Below are 24429 nucleotides of genomic sequence, written 5' to 3' on the forward strand. Positions count from 1 at the left end.
GCGCGAAATTAAAAATAATGAAAATACAGCCTATGTTACACATTGTTAATGTAGCTTTCTAATGGTGAACGAATTTTTGAAATCGGCATAGTAGATTTTGAGTTACTCCAATACATACAAAAATCCAACATTATGTATTTTTAAATGTCAAAAACATAACATTTATTATCCCTATACGCTATTCATTTAAAGCAATTAAATAGTTTGCAATATTAAATATAAGTTATAATAGATTAATAGGTTTTTTTAGACTTCAACGAATTCGAGACCCATTAACTAATTATCTTAGTCATGCATTACGAATATGACAAGAATAGGTACGCGATCGTCCGGTGTGGTCCGACCGGAGTGAAAACTCGGCCCCTCTTTATCAGAACAGACGGCATTGTTGACTACATGTATTGGAGCATATTAATACCGATGACACAATCCAATGAGGACCATCTGTGTCCACAAGCCGATGTAGCTCAACTAACATCTACCCTTGTACCGCAATTGTGTAGCAACAGCTTTACTATTTAAAAAATAAAAAACAACATTCATTTGTTGAAAGGAAAAGAATTTCAAATATCTCAAGCGTTAAAAATTCAAGTGGGTTAAAAATTAAATTGAAATAGAATTAACAAGTGCTTACCGATAAGTGGTTAAAAATGCATTCACAAAACAAATGTATGCATCAAAATTGAACCAATTTATTGAAACTACGTTCTGCATTTTCTGTTTATCATAACGATTAAAGTCTACAAAATTACGTAATAATACCGATTGGGAAAATTTACCGCTCGAATTAATAAGGAAAAATTTGTTTTGATTATAAGTTGCAATTATTATTAAAGGCTGAAAACTAAATAAAGGGGAAATAACACCAGAGCACCATATTTTACGTTGAAAAGACGTCATTCATTAATATGAAATAAATAACATGAACCCACAGCACAAACATCCATTGATTGCTGAAATTATTTTTAGAACAATATTGAATTTGTCAATTAATTCACTGAATTTTAACTCCCGTCTTGTCTTGAGTTATAACTTTATGATTCTCATTTTTCATATTTTCATATTTCTCAAATTCTAGTAAAAAGTTTCTGTCTATTAATACAATTGATATTTTAATGTAATGCATCTTAGTCTCTTTTCTATTTACTTTTGATTTAAATATGAATCTTATTTTTTCTTATAAACATTTTGGGACATGACAATGCTTGGACAGTTTATGCATAATTGAAGAGGGTTGCAAGAGTAGACGCTTATGCAAATAGCATCGCTATATAGTAACTCCTACATTCACGGCATGAATCCAGAGCTTTAGAATAATCAAAACCTAGTTCTTTGAGAATCACCTAAAATAAAATCTACACAGAAGAGTCTCCGATAATATTAACCTCGGTTATAAGAGTCAATTACATATCAATACCGTAAACATTATCTCAAATTCATTTCTAAGGTATATCGAATTTTTACCTTTACATGTTATGTTATGTAAAAATGAGTTTGTTACTTGCTATCCCAACGAACTATGTTTGTGATCGATTCCGATAAAGACGCTGTCTAGAGCCAACATCCAATAATCAGAGCGTGGAAACTGAACGAGTACCTTGTTTCAATTTACGCACCAAAGGAATATAACTTTTTTTACAACGGTAGACAGCACAGAGTCGCTTGTATATAAACACTTAACACAACTCATGCTGTTTATGTATGCGCGAAGGATATAAATGTCACAATTATTCTATACGAATTGAAAGGTTTTATCAAACAAATACTCTTAAATAAATGTAAACATCCATTGAAATATGCATATTGTCTGTCAAAAGAGTCAAAAAGCTATACAAGCATTTATGGACCTACATGTGAAACTACTTTCTCTTTATCTGGAACTTTAAGTGATTCTTTTTTTTACAGTAAGAAGGAAAAAACAATAGGGGTATGACAGGTTTGTTTTGAGCACAGTATTGCGTTGTACGAAAAGTAAAATTGTCGTCGTAAAGTGCCGTTAACCGTCTGACTACCTGTCGCCAGCTCTGCGTCCGCGCCGACTAACGAACGGGCGACTTCTCAGAAACCGATAGCGAGTATTTCCAATGTTATCGTTGTGAACACACCGCGATAACTTCACTTGTATGCGACTACTTGACCGTGATTCTAAGAAACAATACCCAAAGTTTTACTAAATCTATTATATTTTCTACTATTATTTCAAAAACCACTCCCGATGACAAAAGTATTGTTATTCTACTAGTGACTTTTACCGTTGATTTTATTATCTGCTTGAAGTAGACAATCATAGAAAATGTGTACTTTTTATTAAGATTTATGATGAGGGATGTTCAGTGGTCACATTTTAATAAAAGAATAAAAAGGGTCCCTCTACCTGTTAAACATGACTCATGACCTGTTGAAAAGAACAGGAAACTTGCAAAAAACATCAGAATACCGACGGTTAATTGTCCTCCAATAATGTAGGATTCATCGGCAACTCGAATTTACCAAAATACCTAAGCGACCGCTGGCCATACATCCGCAATTGCAGATGCATCGCCCTATCTTTAATCAAGGGAGGAAACACATAAAAAGAATATATTTCCCTTCCCCGTGTGTCCCGAACTTAGTCAAATCCATACAAATTAAATATGGTGCTTCTAGTATTTAATAATTGACCAGAGTCGATGCAGGAAGGACAAGAATATTAACATGAATCGTATACCATATAAAAGACAACGTGAGTAAATCCGAGCGCCATTCATATTTTTTTCTAAATAGGAACCATCAACGTTTATTAATTTAATTGCATCATTAGCTTATTAGTCAGGTTTTAAAAAAGTTTATTTTGTATTAATGAACCAAATGCTAAATTATTCTGATGAACTGGATGTTATAAAACTACTTATCGTATGTCAGTAAAAAAAATTAAATGAACGTTCGCCCTTTTTCTTCTTAGAATTAAAAAAAAAAGTTCAATGAACTTCCCTGTCAGTTTTCGTACGCGGCTTATAATCTTTTGTATTCAGTGCAAGCAATTCCTTCTTATTAAAGATTCTAAGGGCGACACTTAAAAGGAAATATAGCCCGAGTCCCAATCACTTGTCCATTGTACGAGCGGAGCCCACGCCCCCTACATATCTTTTATCGAATTAAATATACGAATTACCTGTTCTTCGCTTTGTTTTTAATGTAATTACAAGTATAAAAAGCTTTTCGATCATATAATACGTTTCCCAAACCTAACATGTAACGAAATATTTTCGGCAAAAAACACTTTCATAGAAGTAAAAAGTATTTAAATTCTTTAGGACACAAACCTCTAGTCCTCTGAACAGTATTGAAATATGTAAATAAAAAAAATGTTATTAACTTAGTTATAAAATAGTATTTCATATGTTTTAGTAAAATGACGAAATAATTGCATTAATCAGTGTAATTGTAAATGTATTTAAAAAAATCTTATCTAAGTGGTTCGTAACCTTTAACCCTAGAATTTTGAGCTCCTAATATATAAATTGAAAATATAATTGAATTGTATTGTAAATAGTTTTATTAAGATCACGGAACGGGAGAGTTTCAGGTGAGAGTTGAGGTGCGTTAGGGCCACCGACCACCGGCCACCGAGCCCACTGGTCGTCGTTGGGCCGCCGCCAAGGCAATTTGCATCGCTACCCGTTTCGGAACATCGCCAAGTCTAGCCGAACAAAACCACAGAGAATTACCCTCCATTCCAATAATAATTAAAGCAAACATTCACAGGCACGAGACGGAGACGCACGCCGGCCGTTATGGAGCTTATAAAACATCGACCCAACTTGCAATTAAGAAGTGATACGAGTCTATTTGCTGACGCGGAAGGCGCGCTCGCGATGGCCCATCGCCCTCGCACGGCTGCGCGGAAAGCGGGCAGCGGGCGACGGGCGGCGCAGCGTTCTAGACAGGGCAGCCGCCTATCGCCCACCTGTCTAAATTAATACCTTTGATATTAGAAATATCAATAGTTTCACGGAGCTTATGAAGTGCCTTGCTTACAAAGTAGTTTAGTCTTCCGTGTTGGCAACTAAGACCAACATTGCCATTGATCTGCTGTCTTGTCTTGTTATCTAGTTAAAAAGTACATAAACATACGTAAGTACATTTTTTAATTTCACTTTTTGACTGATTAATAGTTAGAAATGCATTAAAATGTGTCTTTTTGTGGACTTTCACATACTACATTGTCATCGTAAGTACTCCGAGGAATCTTCGAAAAATTATATCATAGTCGCATTTTACGTGTTAACTAATAATGCTTTTAGAACATTTTAAAAATAGAGTTATGTTTAATTATGATATGATATTCATCTTTAACTTTTTGTTGTTCCCTATGTTAGTTACACCGGTGGGTTATTTACGAGGTGGCAAAAGCTTTGATGTCGCATTGGCTGTCGTCCACGCCCGCGTCGGCAGTCGCGGCGGCCACCTAACTACCACTGTTACACTTTGTCTTCTAACTTCAACTAACCTGGTACCAACTTGTTTATTATTTATTATGCATTATAATTGTCACTGATTTATCACTTAATGCAGATAAGAAATAGACGTGAAGGATTTTATCTCTTACTCCCAAAGTCAACAGTAATTATTGTTTTGAATTGCTGAATCTTTCCATAAATTGTTATGATCGTATTATGTAATGATCCCATAAGCAGTACACCCACAATTCGATATTATCGTAGACAGGCGCAGGCGCAACGTTACAACAGTAATGGCAGCGGCGCCAACCAACAAGTTATAGATTATCGCTATAATTATTTCGAACTCTCTAACCAGTAACAGCCTGAAGTAACCGCTCCGATTGTATAGATCAATCAAGTACGTATATTTATCTAATTTTAGCGCCGGATATCGCTTTAGTACGTATTATCTAATCTAACCAAATATACTTAAAAAAATATCTTTCGTTTATCATATCACGGGAAAATATAATTTTTTGCGAACTTTTAATTATATTATCCATATTTATACAATATATAGATTGTTGTTAGATTGTTGATTGTACAAGATATACGTTGTCGATGAAGCTCATTTTATGTATTGTCTGAACTCTAGAACGTATAAATTACATTTATTAGGCCAATTCCTGTCACACAACACTGTCCATTAATAACATGGAAACTCTTGAATCGATTACCATTCGGTGCTGATGTCGTGTTATTTTTAAACAACTGCAATATAAGTACTGATTCAAGTTAACTGTTAGACCATTCTAATTCAAAGGGATTCAAATCATTTTCCTCTTAGAAATGATTCATTTCTCTAGCGTTATCATTACTTATCATTAGTTTGCTCCGACAAAAGGTAACCTACCTATTCGATGGAGATAAGATAATGAATTACGACAATGTGTTTCAACGTACAGCTTGATAACTGTGATAAAAAGATAACTATAGTCTTACTATCATCTTATAAAATATACTTGTAACTAAACTCCCTTGAGCGCCTCTTACATTGTTTTTAAAAATTATACGTGACTTTTTCTACAGCGCCTACAAGACAATACGTTGTGTTTGACTATTTTTTTTGTATACTAGGTTTTATATCAGATTTAAGTAAAAGCGATACTGTAAAAGTAATTTAGGTTATTTTTTACGAGATAATCTGAGTCGTCGTGGATGATAAATGTGCGATACAATAACAAATATATTTACAAATTAATGATAACATCTGAAAACGGTATACCTTGCTACTTGTAGCTTTATTTGGTAAAATTGCAAAATTATTGAACCGTTTTTTCTAAGTTTTTCTTACAAGTACTACTTTACCTATTGTTTTCGAGTGTAATTCAATTACTACCTTTTTTTTGCTTAACTGAACATTTTTTTGACAATTTTAGCAAAGAAATATTGCAACTTCCGAGTTTATTCAATCAAAAATGTAACATTAAGAAGAAATATTTTTACTTTACTCAAGACCAATTTTATTTATTTCTCCAAGAAGGTTTTATTCAACTGTTTTATTGAGTAAAATCTCTTTTGTTACACACAAAAGCCATATTATTCGATGAAAACAAAGCTAACTCTCCGTTCAACGTGCGCAAATCCGTTCATTCACAGAAACCATATTTATGCATCTGTTTAGGTTACCTCGGAATTAGTGATAGATGTGGTATAAATTATAAAGTTAAGATAAAATTTACTTGAGACTTTAAAAATCCATTTTGCATTGAAAATATGAAAGTGCAAAATAATAGACATACGGAACATTTATTTTTAGTATCTTCATTCTTGTACACTTAAGGTAAATGTGCGAGTACCATTTTTTACCGAAGTTATCGATTCGTCTGTGGGTTTTGTTTAAACATTTATTTATATTATAAAAACCCGTACATCATCTTTCGCAATTAAGATACGTGTATCCACCCTTATTTTCTTGTTCAAAGAATTGTAATTCTAGTGTGTATCATGGGGATATTATCGTTTATCACCTGTTACGTATTAAAACACCTGCTTTTCGGTGGCAACAAACAAGCAACTATGACACGACTCGGGTTAACCCCTTAACGTCTGCGTATGGGCAAATCTATTGTTGTTTATCTTACTAATATTATAATTGCGAAATAATAAATGGCTAGATGTTTGTTTCTTAATTTCGGTTCAACGGCTGAAATTTGGTATAGAGGTATAAAATTATATTCTAGAGTATAAGAACTCATAGTCTTTTATCTTTTTTAATACCGGGCAGGTGGAGGCACTAACGACAACTAGTATTTTTATGAACATAAACATTTAAATTTTCTTTTTAAGAAACTAATATTACGGTTTTTAAATGAGGTTTTATTCATTCATATAATCGATGCTTTATGGAATAAAAATCATATAATTTTATAATATAGACTAGAATATTTTAATATTTTAACTTATAAAAACCATACCCATATAAAAACCGTAACAACCTAATCTCGTGACGTTGGGGGATCTCATATCCATATATTTATTTGCCACTATTCAAGGTACATTGAGGCCGATGACTTGGACAGATTATTTTTAGTAGTAGCGGTCTTAAATACTTACCAAAATGCATCAACTGATGCAATTTATATTATGCATTTCTACATAATATGTAAGATGCTACATTCATACATAAGAAATCTTAAGTTAAATCTTACTTGAGATAATATATCTGTCCCTCTGGAGTACGTGCTTGTTCCCAACCGGACGGCAGTGGGCCGAGATCATCTTGCATGTGTGTGCCGACATCGTAGGACCTCTGTTTGGAGTGCTGGTGGTGCAGGGGCGCCTGCTGGGTCTGTTGCCCCGCCGCATAGGTCTGCTGGAGACTCGCCGGCGAGGAGTGTGCTCGGGAGTGCGACACCGGTGCGGCGCCTGTCGCAGACGATGACCCGAACGCCGAATCGGCCGAGTTTTCTCGCGAGTGAGACACGGATGGCGACTTGGAACCGGTCGACGGCGGGTTAAAGAACGACTTTGGAAGCTGTCGCATACGTAGAGGCACCTGTAGCGGTCGCTTTGAGTCCGGCTTGAGCACTGTGTCGAATAAAGACTGTAGAACCGAGTCCGAATCCTGGTCTACGCGGAGGACCAGGTTCGATTTCTGTTCACTGTCCGAATTGAGAGCCATGGTTTTGTCGGACCGAAGTAATCTCGAAACCGACCTGGCCCACCGCTGTGACACAACACTGACACGCGACGGGCTGGCGCGGCGCCACCCGACGTACTTTTGATATAGCGCTCGCTGCGCGACTGACGCACGCCCCGCCCGCACCGCGCAATGTTCCCTGCCCACGCGCACCCGCCGCGCCGCGCCCGCTCGCCGCCGCCGCGCCACCCGCGCAGACCGGTCTTCGAGAACGATGCCCCACAACCACAACCCGCTCCGCTTTGCTTACTTACCTTAGCAATCCTTCACTTGCCATCTTAGCTTACCATCATAAAGCTTTGTACAATCTCGCATTTCCTGTTGCATATTTTTATTCATAACATAGAATAATATTGCACATAACAAACAACGTTTAAAGTCTAAAGCACGACCACTCCATACTAGACTACGCAATAAATAAGTATGCTAATTAACTTATAATGTCTTCTCAGCTCTGATCATTTTCAGTAAAAGGTATCTACTTTAATCAGCAAATCGTTAGGGATTTTTATAAAGTTTAAAACGATTGGAAATGGCAATTAAAATTGCAACTATAAGTGAAAATAGACTAACAGTAAGTAATGCTAATTGGTCCTGCTTCTTTCGGTTCCTCTTGTACAATTTAATATTATACTTTTACAAACCAATATAAGATGCATAATGTAAAATTTACAACTTTGAGGCATTTTATAACATGATTTTACCTTTACAGTATAAACAGTCAATTGTGGATTACAATAAATGTTAACTATGCCTATTTACGGGATTGCGCGATATCAGAGATCACCAACAACAACAGGCAGGTGATTTTTATTTTTTATGCCTGGTTTACATTATGCCTGTAGAGATGTAGTAATAGTATAGGTAGCACAGTAGCTGTCAAAATCAGCACTGTCATGCAATAAACATGATCTAGACACTAACTGGAGCCAGTTAAGCAAAAAAATTCTTGCCAGGCCAGAGTTTTTGTCAATTATACTGTCATAACCATGCATCATGAAACTTTACTTTTAAGTATTTGGTGGGTATGTGAAGAAAAAAGGAAAGGACATTTTTCAATTCTCAAATTAACGGCTTCGAAATATATGCCAAGTTTTTCTTAATATTTTTTTATTCTTCCTGTCCGTATTCAAATAATAATAGGTAAAATAATCAAATAAGTATAGGTAAAATTCCGAAACCACACAACACACTATTTAAAAAGATTCATTCTACGCATCCGTTTAAATTACGGTCAGTTAATCTTATACAAAAACAATGGTTTTTGAGGTCTCTGGTTTTTTATGAATCTGTGACTATGTTGACATTGACAGTGACATCTGACATCTAACGACTTTTATGATTTTGGAGCAAACGTCTTTTTCTTTAATTTATGTTTGATTTAGTCCAATACATCGAAACACTGCATGCGGAGTCTGCGCATTAGGCTTTAGCACAATTTCATCATGCCGTTTAATACCAAACGTTCGAAGTATAGAAACCTTAACATCGCTATCACGCAACGCGCATGCGTTTTCGCCGATGGAAAACACAGTGAAAAATCGTTAAAGAAATCTTATATATACGCCGAACGAAATTCTGGGGAGCGTTTATTTATTTTACGGATATCATGAGCACGTAGTATGAGCTAATAAAATGAATCTCAATTTGAAAGAAAGTTTTGAAAGATGGTGCCGCCTGTGCGCAGAGGAACAAGAAGTTACAATGATGATATATAGCGCCGAAGCTGAAGCAATGCTGCTTCAAGAAAAACTCAACAAATATTTCTTAATCGAGGTATGTATTTCTATCTAATTGTATTTTCTAATTAAGTAAATGTTATTAATTAATTATTTTAAACAAATTTGTTCAATGGTCGATTTGTTTCTTATTTCGTATTTGATTTCCAGATTGATGAGGATGATAATTTACCAAAAAACATTTGCATCCAGTGTTGTACAAAATTACAAACTGTCTGTGAATTTATAGATAAAGTTAAGAAAGCCCAAAATAAACTAATAAATCACTGTTCAGTCATAAACATTATAACAAATGAGAATCAGACCAGCACACAAATTAAAACTGAAGCTGAAGATGTTCATGAAAACATATCAAATGAGACACTAATGGAAGTTAGTGTTGACCCAATGATAGTGTTGCAGAATTCAGATGACACATTGTCACCTATTCCTGAAAGTTATGATAATGTTGAAGATGTAATGCATTTAAATGGGGTAGATGGTGAAGATGTAACGATTAAACTAATTAAAAGAGATGGTACAGATAAAAATAAAACAGAATCAACTGGTAAACAATTCCACTGTGTAATTTGTAAGAGAGGTTTTTTTTCAGACTTGTCTCTCAAAAATCACTCTTGGACACATATAAATGATAAAACAGTTAAGAAATACAACTGTAGCAGTTGTTTAGAAGGTTTTGACTTCAAATGTGACCTTATTGCACATTTTAAAAAACATCGAACTAATGGCATGTGTCAAATTTGTGGACGAAAGTAAGTCTATGAAATAAAAATATGTACTAAAAAAAAAGTGAAAGTTTAGCTGTATATTTATTAGAGTTTGTGGCCTAAACTGCTAAATTAAATAATTGGCATAGATGTAAAGGATAGTGTGGGAGAACACATAGCTTAATTACTTTTGTTTTTTTTTAATAACAGATTACCATGATTAACTTTTTCCTAGATATTTTTTATTTACACAATAGTTCAATTGCTATTGGATCAGTTGGTGATATATATGTTGTGGTTTAAAAGTATTTTTTAACTTATCAACATAATTACTTAAAACAACTACTTCAATATGATTGTCGAGCAAATTTCTAAATGTTTAAAAAAATTGTAATCAAAGTTATTTCTCATAGTTTCAGAACTGAGAAGAACTTGTCCATACATATGGCTGCTCATATATCCAAGGCTAATAAATACACATGTAAAATTTGCAAGCGTTCATACAACACAATGAGCAATCTGAAAACTCATAGCATCACTCACAGCAATGAGAGGCCTTACAATTGTCACTTGTGTAAGAAATCTTTTAAAAGAAATCAAGACCTAAAGGTAAAATAAAAAACAAAAAATTGGATTAATTCAGTGATCTTAAAAAAGAAATTAAAAAAGAATTAAATTTAATATGTTGCCTTAATTTTTTTATTTGTCTTTAAAAAAATTATACTTTGCAAAGTAACAGTGTAAAATTCAGGTTACAAGAAGTAAGTGTCTAAGTTAATTTTTATATTATGAATTTTTGTTTACAGTTTCACTTAAACCAACATACGGGTGCAAAACCGTACAAGTGTCCATTCTGTGACAAGTCATTTGCAAGTTCCGGGAACTGCTACTCCCACAGGCACCGAATGCATCCTGGAAAACAAATAGAAGGAAAGGAATATAAAGAACCACCACCTTCATTGGTTACAAAACCTGAGTTACAAACTGCAGCTTTAAAAAGTCCTTTGACATTAATAAACGGTGTCTTCAAATACCAGTGCCAGCAATGTGACCACAGTTTTATGAAGAGAGATAATTATTTGGTTAGTATATAACTATATATAAAATAATCTACTTAGTTATAGTTAAAATATCTTAGAGCCTCAATTTGTTCCGCATACCCTCCTCCCACATCAATATGCTACAGCTACACCTAAAATTGTATTCTGACTTGACTTTTATCATGTTCCAAGCAGTTGGCAGTTGTGTACAATCAAGGAATTTTAGCAGTAATCTACCATAAAAGCGGGTAGCAACCAATAGCTTTTAAATGTGTCTATAAAAGAAGGTTGCTCAGTGGCATATGGCTAATTGCTTTTTGTTACTAGCTTTCGCCCGCGACTCCTTTCGTGTGAGATTAAAAAAAAACAAACTGAGTGCCCCACATGTTCTTTCAGACTACCCTCTACATCTATGCCAAATTTCATGGAAATCCGTTCAGCCATTTGGGCTACAAACTCTAACAAACATCCATCAATCTAAACTTTCACATTTATGATATTAGTAAGATTTTATTGTTTACTTGTAAGAGGTGGAGATTGTATTTTTCTGTAAGTGGAACACTGGATTTTCGCAATTGCACATCAGCCTGTTGTCTTAGGATTCAAATACTAATGTTTTTTACCAAATTTCAGTACCACATGTACCAGCATACTGGAGAGAAGCCGTTTCAATGTACTTATTGTAATGAAACATTTGTGACTAGGAAAGGTTTGCTTCTACACTATGACAAGATACATCCAGGAAGGGATCGTCCGCTTGCGCTGCTCTCAAGAAATGCATTACTTAAGTGAAGAAACATGTAATATGTGACAAAAGGGTATTTTAAGAATAATTTCTTGATTATGTTAATTAACTTTTTCATACATATTGCATTTGAAGTTTGTAATTTTTTATTTTGTTATTTTATCAAGTTTTAAATGCATATTTTCATGTTAAATAGTTGAAATTACTTAACTATATAGTTTTATCTCTAGTATTTATCAATATTAATCACCTTGCTATTGCAGATTTGTGCTTTAATGAATTTGCTTAGTGTTTTGGGTGTTGCAATTGATTGCAAAACCATATTTTTCATATGTCAATATTTAGACTACATTCATGAAGAACAAGTGCCTGGTAATCATTATGCTGATATTACTGTAGGTTTTCACTGCCTAAAACCTGGATAAAAACTTATTTGCCATTCTTATTATTCTCTTAGATAGAAAAAAGTATAACAATACTATATTTTTGCATGGTTGCTTTAGCAGTGGAAAAGAATAATTCATAAATTGTCAAAACGGTCCAAGAATCATGCGAAATAGAAATTGTTGTATTTCTCATAGCCATAACAAGAGTGTCTTTAATAAAGAATAAAAAACATACTATGAATTTGTATTTTTTATATTTGTCATCAGTTTTCAGTCGTAATAAATAGATACTAAAAAAACCGTTCTTTCGTTCAAAAATGTTCTTAGCATTCAGATAAAATATAGTTTCCCTTTAAAACAAGCAAGGTTTTTTTATTTGCACCCTTTTTATAATCTTCAATCATTGAAGCGTATGATGAATTTTCAAATGTTGTGATTTATCAAAATAACAATCTAACTACTTTTTGTGTTTTGGAAATGGTTGTAACGATTCCCGATTATGGCAGTAGGATACTATTTTTAAATGGGGATTCATAAAGATAAATTGCCCCTGGTGCAGTGAATATGAACTTTATAGTAAACTGAAACAAATTACACTAGCCTTGGACACTAGTGAACAATTGAAATTCTGTTTTTCCGTTCGTAGTGTTTCCCACGCTAGGCTCTTGTGCTGAGCAATGCTTATAATGGTAAACAATAGTATGCAATGCAGGTAATCAATCGCATTTAAAATCTTATAAAAAGTAGATCCTGTAAGTACCTACCTATTTATCATTTATCATAAAATATGCTTCCATAACATCTTTAAACTCAACTTTGGTGGCGCTAGTGTGTAATTTATAATCTGTCATGCGCTAGTGCAATTTGAATTTTGAACTTTTGATTTCTATTGTTTTCTGTTATATAATATTTTTTTTCTCTGTCTGCTCAAAAAAAGCTGCCTTCGAAGTGTTTTTGTTATTTTACCAAAAAATGAAAGTTTGATTTGTTTGACCTTTATAAATGACCTTAACTTTAAGTAGTCAATAGGATCTTTATTGCGCATGCGTATATTTTCCGTCAAATAGCATTTGGCGCGCTGATAAGCACGATTTGCTGATCACGATGAAATTATTTCTTTTAGTCGTTCGACAGATACCAAACATTCCCCACGTTCCTAAAAGTGTGCGCTGTGTTTGTCAATTTTCTTTCGTATAAGATGTCTAATCACGATTTAGTAATAAACAGAAAAATGGCTCGTCAGAATGGAATTGTACAACCACTGCTAACAGGTATGCATAATTCGAATAACTAATTTATTTTTGGAGCGAATTTTAAAAATGTCAAACCAGTAATGCCGAAGTTTGCATTTAATTTCCTAACTTGCCAGTGAGAATTAGAATAATGTGCTGTTCTTAAGTTTTAAGAGTCGATGTTCACTTCTTTTCTAAATGCTGTGAATTGTTTTTAAACTTTGTAATTTTAATGATAAATTAATATAAAGCTTAACTTTAATTAAATGACTAAGTTTTGGTTTATAATGTTATAATTCTTTTCAGATTTGTATCAAATAACTATGGCCTATGCTTATTGGAAATCTGGAAAAGTGAATGATGTAGCTGTGTTTGATTTATTTTTTCGCACCAATCCATTTCAGGGAGAATTCACTATATTTGCTGGCCTCGAAGAGTGCCTAAAATTTTTAGAGAATTTTCATTATTCAGATAGTGGTATGTAAACTTTATAAATACATATGACTTAGATTACAAAATTTTGAATAATTTATTTAAAAAGTATTGAAAGTGTTTAACTTATCAAAGAGGTATTTCATGCATTGGTTGTGGTGAAATTCACAACTGTTTTTGCTCATGAATCATTAACAAACTATATCAAGATGTTAACATCTATGGTGACTGCTTAAAAAAATACAATCACAGCTATCAAGAGCGTAGTACTGAGTATTGCAGTTCCCTTTAAGTTTAATGTACTTATTTTTAACAAGGTATTCATCTAACTAGATGGATTAAGTGATTGTATTAAGTAAGACAAGAAATTCTTGCCAGTGTTTGTACAAACTTAAATATGTGTTTCAGATATTGATTATTTAATGCAAACATTACCAGATAACATAGAACCAGAATTTTATGCCTATTTGAAAGATTTAACCTGCAAAGACATCAAATTAAGTGCAATAGAGGAGGGGTCTGTTGTGTTTCCGAGGTAAGTGCCATTATTCTTTGTTTCTTCATATCTTTTTCTGTAGGATCAAACCGATATATTTAAGGATTGGACTAATTATTAATATTAATTAGCATAAAAATGATAGCCAAGACAATTTACCTTTATACAGATTTTAAAAATTATATTAACAACTTGTGTGATATTAAAATATTGGTATGTTACATTAATTGTATTGCTTGGCATTATTACATTATTTGTATTAATGTTGAAATGCAATTTAAAAATTATTTTTCTAATCTAATAGCTCAGAAACTAAAAAGAAGATTAAAAATAAGAAAAATACTGTTTTAAATTAACAAAGACTATGAAATAATTGTTGCATCACCATTAATAAGGAAGTTCAATCATTCAGTGCTATTTTTAATCTGTAAAATAGCCGCTACTAGCCTATGATCTAGGCTAGAGTGGCTTAGGTATACAAAAACATCATCCTCTCACCTTATACAAAGTGTCTGTTGCTTGCGACTTCGCCCGCATGAAATAAAAAAATAGCCTATGTTACTGACTGATAAATATCTCTTTAATGGTGAAAGAATTTTTTAAGTTGGCCTAGAAGTTCTTGAGTTATTACAATACATACAAAAATATAAAATACAAACCTTTTCTCTTTTTAATATTAGTATAGACTTAGAAAATAAGAAAAAAAAGGAAAACTGGCAGTAAATAATCTAATAACTTTAAAATCTTCAGAACTTTGTTATATCCTCCAGCTTATGTATTATAAATATGTAATTAATCTAAACATACATATATATTATCATTAAAAAGATGACCTAGATGCGTAGAAGGTTATGTTTATATGTTCATAAGAAGTTTGACGTACACATATAAAAAATATAGTTTCACATGCTCACAGCCAGTCGGGTATAGTTTTCAATAGTCATGGTACAAGTTACGTAACCCAACATGTATACTTTTATCTTGCATTAAAATCGGCCCAGGAGTTTTTGAGTTATCTTATTAAATATAAAAATACAAATCTTTCCTTGTTATAACATTACTATTATCTTCCATATAGTCTTCAGCAATATCTAGCACTAATATTTTTATTATATAGTTCAAAAAATCACTAAGCTATACTTAAAGTAATGGCTGGAAATGGTTACTATGCAGTGTTCCTTAATTCGAAACTGTTTTAAGTTAACCACTTGTAACCATGAGATGACAGTTAAAAAGCTTAAAGAAGGAACTAGTAAGTCTGCAAAAATATTGGAAAAAATGTTTTTGTATTAAAAATTGGCGGACGTCAATGTTTTTTACTTATAGGTATAACTTTTTATTTAACATTCCAACACTTGTTGAGTTCACTATAGTTAACATTAAAAATAATACGTTAGAAAACTGACGCAATCATGGAATAGAACATACATAGGAACTAATTATTGCTTAGATATTCTAAACATGTTTAGTATACTTGGAATGAGAATAATGTGCTTATATGCAACTTTAGCTTACAAACAATTGAATAAAACTAGAATGGGGCTCATAATAAATGTAATTTATTAGGCAGCTCTTGACTATCTTATATATGTACAAACCCATATAAGCATACATACATAAAAACTATACATAATGAATATTATTTACTCGTGTCAGTTAGGATAAACTACAAAAATGGATTTAAGTGTTTAAAAATGGTAAATGATTGTTAGAGAATTTGTATTTTAATTGGATTTATATTTCAGAGTCCCTCTGTTGAGAATAGAAGGTCCTTTAATAGTTGCTCAGTTGCTAGAGACAACTTTACTGACCCTGGTCAACTTTGCAAGGTGAGCTACATTGGAGCATGTTTTATTTGTATCATAAACATATGTAACGCATATGCGTTCATGCATGAGCGGATTTGCATATCTTTATATCGTTTTATCTTATGTTTGTAAATACACTCCACTAAGCTATATTTATTTTACACCTATCTATCAGTACCGTGGATGACTGCGTATACTAATTTGTCATCGAGTATTAATTTTCAAAGTAGCAACTGATATTGTATCTACACGGAAATATACCTCCCTACGTAGGCTGTTGATGAGAGATGGACAATTAATTAAAATGCATAATAACTATATTGTTTATATTTCAGTTTAATGGCAACGAATGCGGCGCGTTACAGAATGGTTGCCGGCAAGAATGTTTCCTTGCTAGAGTTCGGTTTGCGCAGAGCTCAGGGACCGGACGGTGGATTGTCTGCTTCTAAATATGCATATGTTGGTAAGTATAAACTCCTATTGGTATATTTCTCATTTACTCTTAAATGTATATATGTTGCTCGATTTCAGGTCGAAATTATCTATCTACTATACTATACTTGTACTTAACATAATAAAGCGTAATCACACACAACTTTGTGGCGTAAGATGTCAGCAATCATAGCATATTTTTGAATAATTCTTTCTTTAATAAAAAGCTCTACACTTAGGTCACGCTTTAGGCTATATATTTTTACGCTATTAAACTTAGAGGGTAAATAAATTAGATAAAAACCCTAATGTAGGAAAGAGACCATAGGCTACAAGCTGCCAACATCAAGGAAGTAAGATTGCCATGGTTTGTCATCAAGTCATGTCATTTTGACATTTGCAATTGCTAATTTGACAAATGTAATCTTTATAAAGTTATGCTGATGAAGCCGCACGGGAACAGATAGTTGTTTCTATAAAGCGAATGCTTGTAGATATTGATTAGCGTGTCCCTGCAGAGTAGACGAGCCCGTGCCAGGCACCGGCCCTTGTGCCATGTAACGCCGCGCTGTTGACTCATAAGAACCCCCGCACTAATACACTGTTTAATCTTTTCTGATCATGCTACTCGGTCCTTGACATTGAAACTTTGCCACCGCACAGATACATTAATTGGAAACTTTTGACACACCTTGCCGGTTTTCGGAATCATTAGAGCTGTAATAGCATGGTACGAATTGGTATTTTGCCGCATTCAAATTAATGTTTGATCTTTCTTTCACAACTAAAGAAGTTGGTACCTTAATTATATCCAATGCGATTGTGCAAGTCTTTCCGTGAGTAAAATGGCCCTACATTTAATTGCTAACGAGTTGTACGGTAAACGCGTAAACATTACGATAACGTAGCCGAGGTGGCCAATTATAATGTTATGATGTTACATCTTACTAAATATTATACATGTGAAAGTTTAGATGGATGGATGTTTGTTAGAGTTTCTAGCTTAAACTGATGAACGGATATTGATAAAAGTTGGTATAGATGTAGAGGATATTCTGGAGGAACACATAGGCTACTTACTTCTTTTCTTAATTCTATGCGGACGGAGTCGCGGGCGAAAGATAGTTTTATGATAAAGGCAGTATTCAATATCGTAATCCTAAGACATGTAAAGTTGATTGTGCTATAATTTTTAGTCCAGACTATTATTTGAAAATCCTTTTCGAGTACATGATTTTAGTAAATGGCTATACTGCAACTTTGATTCTTTGAGTATTTAAGATATTTTAACTTTTTCTATTTGAAACATCATAGGGGTTACTTTTATATAATATATAAATTCTCGATAGTATTAGAGAGAACTTAATCATGTCAAAAATCTACGTTTGTTATTAATGAAAATAGATAACGGTGATGCGTCTACGAAATAAAAAAATACCTTATCAATTAATAATTATTATTCCAAGATACATTTATGAAGATTTCTCAGGAACAAATACAGTTATGATATTTCTTGAAGTATTTAACGAATGTGTTGAACTTTTAGAGATATCGATTATTACACTATATAAAAAAGGTCAAAATATTAAACTAACAACATTGATATAATCGTATAAGCCCTCTAATCATTTGGTTCTGATTAACTACCTAGTGGCCAGATAACCATTTCAATCATATGTAAAACAAAGTAGTTTGAGAATCTCGTGTCGTAATTAAATGTGTACCTATTAATCCTATAATAATGTAAATAAATAACTTAACCTTGCGAACAAACACACATAAAGACATTGTTTGTTATGATTTCATAAAAACAAATGTCTTCCTCAGATTTTTCCAACGATATTATTGTAATATGTAAAATGATTTTTTTGTTTTCACAGTAATTAAAAACGGCCAAGGTTGCTTAAATAAATATATTTTGGTCAACATATTTAATCTCTAGTTAAAATAAATCTGAATACTTCATAATAATTAAATAAAAACATTTGACTATGAATTGTATAAACAGATATATTTCAGAATTCAGAAATTTCATCTTGCTAATATTATAAATTATAGAGTTTAGATGGATGGATGGATGTTTGATTTAGCTTACCGCCTAATCGTCTGAACGAATTTTGATGAAAATTGGTATAGATGTAGAACATAGTTTAGTAGAACACATAGGCTACTATTTTTTAAATTCCGTGTCAGGAGTTAGCTACTAAATACATAATTGCGTAATTCAAAGTAATCTATACTGATATAATAAAGCGTAAACACACACTACTTTGTGGCGTAGGATGTCGGTAATCACAGCACATTATTCAATAGTTCTTACTTAAATAAAAGCCCTAGTTTACCTACACTTACGATACGCTTTAGGATATATGTATTCACGCTTTTAAACTTAGAGGTAAATGAATTAGACAAAACCCTCATGTGGAAAAGGGACGATAAACTACAAGCTGCCAACATTAAGGAAGGAGGGTTATTGTGGTGACGGTAATTTTGACATTTGCGATTGAGAATTTGATAAATGTAACCAATATAATGAAGTTTTTATATTTTCTTGCGGATGGAGCCGCACGGGAAGAGCTAATATCGTAATAGAGTTCCAATAGAAAGGTTTAGTGCAGACGCTGAACGTTTGCAGGTGGGTTCGACGGCACGAGCAACGTACTGGCCGGCAAGATGTTCGACATCCCGGTGCGCGGCACGCACGCGCACTCCTTCGTGACGTCATTCAGCTCGCTGGCGGACGTGCGCAGCGCGGCGCTGCGCCACGCGGGCTCGCACGAGTCCTGCGACCTGCTGCAGCGCGCCGCCGACTGGCGCCGCCGCGTCGCCACCGTCCTCGACGTCTCCCCGGAGGAGGCCAGCGACGGCGAGCTCGCCGCGCTCATATCCTACGCCGTAGCCTTCCCCACCGGCTTCCTCGCCCTCGTCGATACCTATGACGTGAAGAGGTACAATAGCCACGGCGCGCGCATAAACGGACATTCCGGCTACAATAGCAACTGTGGATCCAATGGCAATACGATAAGCGAGCCGTCCGCACGTAGCGCGTACGGATATAGCACGGTCGAACGCACACTGAGGTAAACATGCAACACACGTCCACAAGTCACACGTCACACCTCTTCACACTGGTGTCTGACTTATATATTGTTTTACATTGTTCGTCTCATTGTTTATCTGTAAGTTTGCGATAGAGACGGGCGCGGCCATCATTCGATTCATACCGGGGCGGGCATGAACGGTTCACAAGACGGGATAGAAATATTATCAGCACGACTTAGCTTGCCTCTGGGCTAAGAAACATGAATGTAGTTACAGATGTTCCGCTTTGAAGTAGGCGAATGGACGGCGCTATTGAACTGAGTGTACATAGAGCGTCCGCACAGGACTAACATTTTGCTTCAGTGTGACGTATTGTCCTGGACGCGAGAACGATAAATAGGGACAATGTTGTCATTGGGCACAGTTGCATTGTACAGGGAATATGCACAGACACAATAACATTTTTATATGTATTCGCATGCACGCATTATCACTGCATCAGCATTTAAATTGAACTTTGTAATGGGTTAATGATTTGCTTACACATTTATTCTTACATGTGGGCAATTGTTACGTGTTGCACAATTTATATTTATGCAGTTTATAATATTGATTTTTATTTTTTTATTTATCTGGTGAAATATTGTCAAAAATGTTTATGTTTTGGTATTCATAACTTGTCCTCGTGGAAAACATTACATTGTTTCACATCTCAAATGCATGCATTCAAAGGACACTTGAATGTTACTCGCAAATATCATTAAAAAACAAACACAATTTGTATAGCTCGATTACACATCGCTTTTACTACTGGTGAACCGTTGAAAATATTTATTAATTCAGTCATATAAGCTATGATTGAATCCTTAAAATTAAGAAAAAGGTAAACTTACTTGACGTACTTGACTCCCTTACACCTATTGTGTTATCGTTGGGCTATATTTCCATATAAAATTACGTATGTTTGCATAATTCGAATAATTCTAGAGCTATATAGTTTTCCTTAAGCAATTTAAATGTAAGGTAAACGCACTAGTAATGGACACCAACCTTACGACTATCAAAATCTTATAAATTCCTTACAGGAGTGGTCTTTTAAACTTCTGTGCGGTGGCCCTTGCACTAAATGATTGCGGATACAGGGCCGTGGGCATACGCATAGACAGCGGCGACCTCGCTTACCTTTCTGTATTAGCAAGGAATTCGTTCGAACAAATAGCTGAAGCGTTCAAACTGAACTGGTTTGCTAAATTGACGATTGTCGCATCAAATGACATAAATGAAGATACTATACTCAGTTTGAACGAACAGGGGCATAAAATCGACTGCTTCGGTATTGGAACACATTTAGGTATGTATAGATATGTAGATATGTAGCTTTACAATAGACAAGTAAATAGATTACAGTCGATTTTCATGGACTATAATTTATAGATAAGTCTTTATGTTTTTCTTTACAGTTACATGTCAACGTCAACCCGCGCTGGGATGTGTTTATAAACTGGTGGAAATAAATGGACAGCCGCGGATCAAACTTAGTCAAGATGTAGGGAAAGTCACCATACCTGGTCACAAAGAGGTAAGAAAACAACTTCCTTGAATTTACGTCTTTTTCAGTATAGTTTATTGCTGAATTTTTGTTAAATGACTCTAGACAACCTAGATATACTGATGATATCAAAATCTCGCAATGAATGATTGCAAAATTTTTCTGTTTATTTTTAAACCTGTTATATATTATCTGAAGTGACAAGATACATCAGTAATTTTAACCTGGTTTTGAAAGATATGTATTTAATTATAAGTGGAGTGTATAGGTATTAAAAAATACAATTAATACATGTTTTTGCGATTACCACATCTAGGTTATTTACCTTACATCTTTTTCACAAATTAAAAAAAAAACATAATTGTTTTAATGAATACTAAGTAAAATTATCTTGCGTAAGAAACATTGTGATAATATTCTTGTTAATATTCAGTTTATATAAAGAAGAAAAATTGTTGGATTAAGTCGCCATTATTTACACCTGAAATTGACCATTGCACACTAGTAGCAATTTCCAAAAATAAATATTAAAATTGACTATAATAACGATTACAAATTATTTAACAAGTTGTGTAAAACGTAACAAAAAAAGAACGTAAGATATTGCGTAAATATCGATGATAACAAAAAATGAATTGTTAATGATAAGGAATGTTTTTATTCCCAGACGCTGATTAAATATATACAATTTAGATCGATAGACCTTGAACTGTTGAACGATAAACGCATATCGCGCCCAACTGTACCTACATAAACTATTACAAGGTCTATAGCCTAGGATATAAAAATAGCACCCTAAATATACACAACGCGTTTTGGTTCGACTTATCTCATGTCGAAAATATTCGTACATCTACAACATTCTGTAGCATATAAAAGTCAGATTTAATTATTGTTTGTAATGCTCAGAAACTGCAATTCAAGTCACAATTAAATTCATATGTACATTTATATAGATAAAACGAAACAATCACTATTATAGATAGAGATTTAGTTATTATACATGATAATAGAATTATCTGATAAAGAGAATTAAAACTAACACATTGTTAACATTTTGTACCATTATAATTTGTCTTAAATGTCTTTCACTACTTGCATTAAATATAAGGAAGCAAAGAAACAAGGGATCGATCTTGTATAAAAGAGAAAAAAAGAATACAAAATATGTCTGCATAAAAAAAGCCACCTAAGTGTAACTTTACTTGTAAAGTTCCATTGACATAACTTATGGTCATATTTTTTCTGAGTTTTGAACGATTATAGCCTCTAACCTATTATACCTAAGGCTGAAAGATAAGTTATGTTATTTTTTAGGCATACAGGTTATTCGGTGCGGACGGACACGCTCTGATAGACCTGCTGCAGCGCTCCTCCGAGCCCGCGCCCGTCGTAGGACAGAAGGTGCTCTGCAGACATCCCTTCCAGGAGTCCAAGAGAGCCTACGTCATACCCAGCAAAGTGGAACATCTGTACAAGGTTATTAAAGTATATTTCTTACTTATATTATAAATGGGAATGTTTGGATGGATGAATGGATGTATGTTACTAAATCTCTTCAAAACCGCTTTACGGATCTCGACTAAATTTAACACGTATGTAGAACATAGTCTAGAAGAACACAAAGGATCTCAGTAAGTTGTTTTGCCATAATAGATTATTGGTATTTTAGTAAGAGATTAAAGTATTATTTTTGCTTGTATAATACAGTGTGATTTTGGATTTTCGAATTTTATATGTACCTATTTTATCCTACGTTCTTACGTTCTTACAACATCGTGATGCCTGCTTATCGGCGAAGAAATTCAAAGATATATGTGAAGTCAACCCACAGTGGACCAGTAGGAAATGGCCTAGTCACCCCTTATTAGGGCTCCGAGGTCCTCAGTGGGAACGTATAGACAGAGAGACGTGTGTATTGCAGGAGTGCTGGAGCGCGGGGCGGGTGCGCGTGCGCAGCAAGCCGCTGAGCGAGGTGCGCGCGCGCGTGCAGGCCTCGCTGCGCGCGCTGCGCCAGGACATCAAGCGCAACCTCAACCCCACGCCCTACAAGGTCAGATGCCAGGTTATTCATATTTTTACTAACTGCTTCACATATTTAACTCCCAATTCGCATTCGCTTTTCATCATTTTATTACCGTAGGTACAGTCAGGCCACTTCGCGGTGTTACACTTACAAAAATCGCCTTGTTCGAAACCTGACAAACTCCGCCCTTTTTTATAAATTGGAAATATTAATGTAAATACGGAATAATAATAAAAAACATTAGCTGTGTACCACTGACTAAACTTTTTTTTGTTGATATATTCAAATACTTTCTATTCGTTATTGTTTCATATTTAAATTATTAAATTGTTGAATTATGAAAATTAGTTCCTCCAATAAATATGTTAAAATTCTAAACTTCAAAAGAATTTTATTGATGTAGTTATGTCCATACTTTACGGTAACATATGATCTTTCCAGGTGGCAGTGAGTGACGACCTTTATAGCTTCATCCACGACCTGTGGCTGCAAAACGCACCCATCGGGGAACTATCGTGAAACTTACACAAAAAGCGGAAAATAAGTCTCGAAGGAACATAATAATGAAAAATCTGTGAAACAAAATGAAAGAAAACTGAAGTATTAGCAAACTTCGTGTTTGAAAATAGATATATTTTGGTGGCTGTGTTTTATTTCTACTTTTGAATTTGTAAAATGGGGAATGGAAATTTTAGTTTATGTTATTCCACAATAGAATGTTTGTTTTCTTTGTAGCTTTTATAGATTATTGTCACAAAATGAAGTTAATATTTCACTTGTTGAAATAAAGTACATGCGATGTTGTCTGTAAAGAAAAATAAATTAAGGACTTTTTTAATTATAGTTTATCCTTAGATGTAACAAAACATTCTATACACAGTTATAATTAATTTTAATTTACTTTTATTAAATATTTTATTTAGTAGTGTTTGAAGAGAAATTCTATTATGTATGTATTCATCACTGACTAAAATTAATACAAGAGTGGAACAGGACATTGTAACTATTTCTCTTGTATATTTTATATCACTGACAGTTGCCAATATTAACAGTCGATAACAATTTTTACTAAAAACTTGTTTTAAAATTATTTTTAATGTACAGTCGCCCTCTTACGTATTCTAGCTAGTTAAACAAAAATTGCTTCTTAACTCTCCACAAATGCTTTAGAC

At 33.8% G+C, this 24429-nt stretch overlaps 3 protein-coding genes across 7 annotated transcripts in view; 2 read left to right on the forward strand and 1 right to left on the reverse strand.

Moving 5' to 3' along the window:
- Positions 1-7750, reverse strand: part of LOC106100562 (transcriptional coactivator yorkie) — a 37509-nt gene extending 29759 nt beyond the window's left edge. For 2 of the 3 annotated variants that reach the window (XM_013279443.1, XM_013279442.1), the window contains exon 1: positions 7133-7750. In XM_013279443.1, coding sequence (XP_013134897.1) covers positions 7133-7605 — 473 coding nt within the window. In that variant the 5' untranslated portion in view covers positions 7606-7750. The remainder of the gene's footprint in view (positions 1-7132) is intronic. The other variant, XM_013279441.1, reaches the window with a different exon arrangement.
- Positions 7751-8917: 1167 nt separating this feature from the next.
- LOC106100455 (zinc finger protein 391-like) lies at positions 8918-12585 on the forward strand. 2 transcript variants are annotated; one of them, XM_013279315.1, is made up of 6 exons: positions 8918-9399; positions 9513-9879; positions 9955-10114; positions 10483-10678; positions 10876-11151; positions 11743-12585. In XM_013279315.1, exons 1-6 carry the CDS (start codon positions 9259-9261, stop codon positions 11899-11901), a joined length of 1299 nt encoding a protein of 432 aa, XP_013134769.1. In that variant the 5' UTR covers positions 8918-9258; the 3' UTR covers positions 11902-12585. The 2 variants fall into 2 exon arrangements, with proteins under 2 accessions (XP_013134769.1, XP_013134768.1); XM_013279314.1 differs by having other exon boundaries at positions 9513-10114.
- A 560-nt stretch (positions 12586-13145) lies between these two features.
- Positions 13146-24129, forward strand: LOC106100747 (nicotinate phosphoribosyltransferase 2). 2 transcript variants are annotated; one of them, XM_013279760.1, is made up of 11 exons: positions 13146-13511; positions 13779-13949; positions 14313-14439; positions 16146-16229; positions 16544-16671; positions 19276-19720; positions 20768-21033; positions 21143-21261; positions 22549-22710; positions 23156-23284; positions 23699-24129. In XM_013279760.1, exons 1-11 carry the CDS (start codon positions 13439-13441, stop codon positions 23774-23776), a joined length of 1782 nt encoding a protein of 593 aa, XP_013135214.1. In that variant the 5' UTR covers positions 13146-13438; the 3' UTR covers positions 23777-24129. The 2 variants fall into 2 exon arrangements, with proteins under 2 accessions (XP_013135214.1, XP_013135216.1); XM_013279762.1 differs by having other exon boundaries at positions 13148-13511; positions 19276-19588; positions 23699-24127.
- Positions 24130-24429: the final 300 nt, after the last annotated feature.

This window comes from Papilio polytes, unplaced genomic scaffold (assembly GCF_000836215.1).
Source record: "Papilio polytes unplaced genomic scaffold, Ppol_1.0 DF824047.1, whole genome shotgun sequence".
Taxonomy (NCBI): domain Eukaryota; kingdom Metazoa; phylum Arthropoda; class Insecta; order Lepidoptera; family Papilionidae; genus Papilio; species Papilio polytes.

Coding starts and splice junctions, on each gene's coding strand:
- LOC106100747 (XM_013279760.1), top strand. CDS start 13,439: ATGTCTAATCACGATTTAGTAATAAACAGAAAAATGGCTCGTCAGAAT. Junction 13,950..14,312: donor TTTTCATTATTCAGATAGTG/GTATGTAAACTT, acceptor TATGTGTTTCAG/ATATTGATTATTTAATGCAA. Junction 16,230..16,543: donor ACCCTGGTCAACTTTGCAAG/GTGAGCTACATT, acceptor TTTATATTTCAG/TTTAATGGCAACGAATGCGG.
- LOC106100455 (XM_013279314.1), top strand. CDS start 9,259: ATGAATCTCAATTTGAAAGAAAGTTTTGAAAGATGGTGCCGCCTGTGC. Junction 10,115..10,482: donor TGTCAAATTTGTGGACGAAA/GTAAGTCTATGA, acceptor TATTTCTCATAG/TTTCAGAACTGAGAAGAACT. Junction 10,679..10,875: donor AAAGAAATCAAGACCTAAAG/GTAAAATAAAAA, acceptor TTTTGTTTACAG/TTTCACTTAAACCAACATAC.